The 4,426-nt window shown below is 38.6% G+C and overlaps 1 protein-coding gene across 2 annotated transcripts; it reads right to left on the bottom strand.

The window, feature by feature from the left end:
* Nucleotides 1–3,946, bottom strand: LOC147568201 (auxin response factor 18-like). 2 transcript variants are annotated; one of them, XM_086654631.1, is made up of 4 exons: nucleotides 3,124–3,946; nucleotides 1,719–2,940; nucleotides 449–1,350; nucleotides 1–357 (listed from the first exon to the last, which is right to left on the bottom strand). In XM_086654631.1, the coding sequence occupies exons 2-4, from the start codon at nucleotides 2,832–2,834 to the stop codon at nucleotides 294–296; spliced, it is 2,082 nt and encodes a 693-aa protein (XP_086510757.1). In that variant the 5' UTR covers nucleotides 2,835–2,940; nucleotides 3,124–3,946; the 3' UTR covers nucleotides 1–293. The 2 variants fall into 2 exon arrangements, with proteins under 2 accessions (XP_086510757.1, XP_086510758.1); XM_086654632.1 differs by lacking the exon at nucleotides 1–357 and having other exon boundaries at nucleotides 445–1,350; nucleotides 3,124–3,868.
* Between the last annotated feature and the right edge of the window lie 480 nt (nucleotides 3,947–4,426).

Genomic DNA, 4,426 nt, shown 5'->3' with positions numbered 1-4,426 from the left:
TTAGGAATAAGATCAAATCTTATAACGCAGAATAAAGTTATGAGAGAAATACATTTAAGATTCAAGTACAAACCCTAATACTTTAAAAAGAGATAGAAAATTGATGATTTAGATCATTTAGGGAAACACAACATAAACTTCATCCCTCAAAAATTGATCAAAATGCGGTTTCTTGCATAAACTTCATAAACAAGAAACAACATGACAAAAAGAGAAATAGTCAAGAACTAAATACTTAGTCATCCAACTGTACATATTCATCAACCATTTCGCTCATAATCCATTTACTATCTTCAGATGTTATCGCTGCTCGAATCCATTAGAATTGTCAGCCTCCTTGCTGTTTTCGTGAAGTCGCTGAAATGGTTCCAAATGAAAAAACCACCATCAGAATCGAACGAGAAAAGAGATTTAAACGGTTTTGGAGGTAAAGAAACAAAAAGATTACCTAAACGGCTCATCTCCGGTGTGTTTAACCGTTCCTGTTGCATCTCTGTAAAGGACATGGCTAAGCATTTCCGATCTTTCAATTCCGAACATGTTAGCTAGTCTTCTGTAGAGGTCTTCGTATGACCCTAAAACTGATAAATCGAGAGTCCGACCCACATCATCTGAGTCCATGAACACTTTACATTGACCCGTTTCAAGACCAACCTCAGTCTTTCGTGTATCCTTGTACCAAGGAAACCCTTTGTAAGATGCTGAGTTCTTTTGTGGTCCATTTAGATGAATTCCGGACACCAAACGATCATGGAAGTTTGTAGTCTTCTCTGAATTCTCTTCTGGTGAATCATTTCCAGTAAGATCGCCCGATCCGCTTAGAGAAATCTGCTCTTCAGTGAGTATGGGCTGACCAAAGAGCACAAACGGGGCTGGTTTTCTGTCACTAGATTTCTTTGGAAGCCCGTTTGAATTACCCATTGTAAGCAAGCAAGATACGTCTTCCTCACATCTTGGGTTGCTCACAATGACTCCACTAGAAATCCGGGAAGTTAGAGCAGCATTGTGGGGACGATTTAAACCTGCCATAAACAGTCCTGACTGCAGTTTATTAAGGTGGAGATCTGATAAAGATATACCAAATTGAGCATGCCTGGCTCCCTGTATGCCTGCAGAAGTGTTGTCGGGTAAACAACACAAGGGGCTGCTGGTCCCAAAAGGGTTGCTCGAAAGGGATGGCAGTGAAAATTGACCATCGAGGGGAAAATCTGGGTGTTGAGGAAGTCGTAACTTCTTTCTAGGAGGTGAGAAATGTGACATATGTATCGAAGGCATCCCTGACACCAATTCAACAAGCCATGGGCTCACTCGCTTGACGTTTTGTAATAAATCAGGCTCGTCCCATGTTACCTACAATATGCGTTTTAGTAACGAAAATGTGAGAAATCAAATGTGTTAAACAGTATGTTAGTATAGAAAAATTTATTTCCGTGAACAAAAATAGGCAAGTACTCAGGGTCTATATCGACTATATCATCAATATCGGTGTTATTTACCATTCTCACAATGCTATTGCAATCCTTAATGAACTTGTGCCAAAAGAAACCTCATTTTTCAATTTTTATTTTCTAATCTATGTAAATTACAGGCTAAAATGATATATTGATAACTTGTGGTAGAAGGACATTAATCAATTGTAGCATTCATTAAAAGTATAGACAAATGGAAAGCAAGCCATCATCATATTAAGAAAGAGACATCTATATCGATGGAAATACCTGGAGAAGCCTCCATGGAGAATTAGGCCAACGAATCGGATCAGCAACCTGGGCAGAAGATATGGTTCCCATAAACCAGCTTATCCGTGAAGAATCCTCGGTCTCGAAGGCCATCTTAAACCTCATCCCCGAACACCATTGGTTCCTCATTGCTGCTCTCACAGATGAAGCTTTCACACAGAACTCAGGAGTGCTGGCCCGGGGGTAGTAAACAACCTCGAATGGATGTCCATTAGCAGCAAGATTTGCGGCCTCAATCACAGACTCTGGCCTTACTTTCCCTTTTTGAAAACCTCCACAAACGACCGATTCACCATTACCATTTCGCATTAGCTTGTTTCCATCTTCCCTCAAGAAAATAGAATAACCCCCATATGGTGACACACAGTTTCCCGAAGCCGTATTCCACCCAGAAGACGACTCCGGTCCACCACCAATACCTCTCTTTGCTCGTCTAATACCAACACAGAGATCTCCATTTTCCGTTCTTAGAAACACAATAGAATCACCAGCAACAAGTTTCTTCTGATTCACAAAAGTGCTCCATCCTGTTGTAAGAAGATGTCGACGAGGCGTTCCTCTATAAATATGCCGGAATTTCCATGTTTCACCATGAACATCCTTTGCTAGTACAGTTTGTACAGGAGGATCGGCTGAATAATCCAGACGAGGAAAAATTGTCTCAGCACAGTAACGAGGAACTGAGAAACCTCCACCATTATTTGCATCAGATTGTGTCAAAGTTTTTGCAAAAGATGAAGGTTTATCTTGAACCTCCGATCCATTATTGCCATTAACCCCATCATCATCATAATCAGGTTCATTGTTCCTCAAAGGAACTAACCTTAACTTTGCGAAAACCTCATCTGTTTCAGGATCAGCCAGGAACTTCACAGCTGACACTCTACACAAGATGAAAGGTGGAATCCCTAATGAATTCCCAAAATCGACGTTTCCATGGGCATGCTCTGCCTGGCCCTGAGGGAAATAGAAGACCTTTGAATTCACTTGTGGCATCTGAACCATTCCACCCGCACAGGCATGCCATAATTGTGAATCTAAGCATTTTTCCATCTCCTTTCTTTGTTCTTCCACAGAATCAACAAATTTGATCATTTAGGTCAAGACCCACAAAAAAAAATTATTTTCCTCTTTTGATTGATAACCCAAAACCGGAATTCTCAGTAATCAAACAAACTCAGTTCTTAATTCACAGTAAATGCTGCAAAGATTTAAAAAATAAAATAAAATACAAGATTCAGACAATATCTTACCATAAAAATGGTAATATAATTTCAAAAAAAATATTTTTTGTTTCAATCAGAAAAACTAGTACTATTCTTTTAGGTTTACTCAGAACTTTGTTAATGGGAAAAAAAAAACCCTAACAAAATCCATCACTAACCTGAACCTGCAATTCCTCTGAATCCAGATTTAGCAAATGAAATCTTCGATTACTAGAGCTCCATTCTTCTTTTACACACTACGAAATCCTCAGTGTTCGTTTCCGAAGTTCTAGAATTAACCTAATTTTCATAAACGATTGTCTTTTAGGATTCTTTCCACTTCCGGAAACATCAATTACCTTTCTCCTTCAAACCTAAACCTCAATCGCCACAGAGTGATTTGAATGAAGAATTTCAGTAGTCACTCGATTAATCAACTTATCTAACTGAGATACCTTCGAAATTGAAGAGGAAAATTTCACTTGAAGAACTCTGGTTAAAGATATTTATAATCAAAACCTCTGAAGAAAAGAAAAAGAAAAAAAGCAAAATTACTTGAATCTTGTCAATAGTGTCTTATTCTTTTTCTAGTGATAGTTGAGAATGCTTGAACTTAAAGAAATGGATCTGTTAACTTAAGTTAGCGGTCAGATTCTACTGAAAACTCCAGAGAAATTGAAACAGAGATTTCATCTTCTTTGTTTCCTTTGAATTACAAAATTCCAAAAGAAAAGACTAAAGATCAGGCATCTTTACCTATTCTCTTTTTTCTTTCCTCTAACTTTTTCTTCTCATCACAACAAAACAACAAATCACTCTCTTCCTCTCTTTCTCTCTCTAAAAAAAAACTCTCAGTCTCTCTCTTTCTCTCTCTCTGGAAGTTAAACAACAACAGACATGGAACTTAAATGGCAAAATATCAATGACTCGGAAAACAAACAAAATATCGTGAGAAATTGAGACATGTGTACTCCTTAGGATTATGTTTATATCTTGTCGTCCTTAAGTCAACGTGTCAACGACTGTTAAGTTCTCACTATGAACGGTGGAGATTCAAAGATATCAAATATCCAGTAGATAAGGGAACACAAGAGTGTGGTTATGATGTTAACTATAGGAGTAATCACGGTTAATTAAGATAAGGTTGAAGTTTACCAGAGTCAATAGTTATACGTTTTTCTAAAAAATTTGTCTACCTTGGTCAGGGCCTCAGGGTGGAAAAAAGACCAGGAAGACCGCTACCCAATCCATTCGACCGAGACAAAAAGTGTCAATAGACGCCTAAACCGAGATAGTCTGGTGTCCGACTAGCCCGATAAAATGAGCGGTCTTGGACAAGAAAGAGAGAAACCCTTCGCCGGGAACTGAAAATTTTGAGAGAGAGAGAAGAGGAAGGAGAGAGAGAGAGAGAGAGAGAGAGAGAGAAAGATAGGGAGAGAGAGAGACATGGAAGAGAAAGAGAAAGAATGGAGGTGGAGGAGA

The sequence above is a fragment of the Eschscholzia californica genome, unplaced genomic scaffold, assembly GCF_041429995.1.
Source record: "Eschscholzia californica isolate CP2 unplaced genomic scaffold, dmEscCali1.0.p SCAF_1, whole genome shotgun sequence".
Lineage (NCBI taxonomy): Eukaryota > Viridiplantae > Streptophyta > Magnoliopsida > Ranunculales > Papaveraceae > Eschscholzia > Eschscholzia californica.
The sequence above is the reverse complement of the archived record's forward strand: the minus strand, read 5'-3'. Positions and strand labels throughout refer to the sequence as shown.

What these genes read in the sequence shown, in the direction of transcription:
- LOC147568201 (XM_086654631.1), bottom strand. Translation starts at nt 2,834, where the DNA reads ATGATCAAATTTGTTGATTCTGTGGAAGAACAAAGAAAGGAGATGGAA. An exon ending in CTCCATGGAGGCTTCTCCAG is followed by an intron (nt 1,351 to 1,718) that starts GTATTTCCATCG and finishes CGCATATTGTAG; the next exon opens with GTAACATGGGACGAGCCTGA. An exon ending in ACCGGAGATGAGCCGTTTAG is followed by an intron (nt 358 to 448) that starts GTAATCTTTTTG and finishes GAACCATTTCAG; the next exon opens with CGACTTCACGAAAACAGCAA.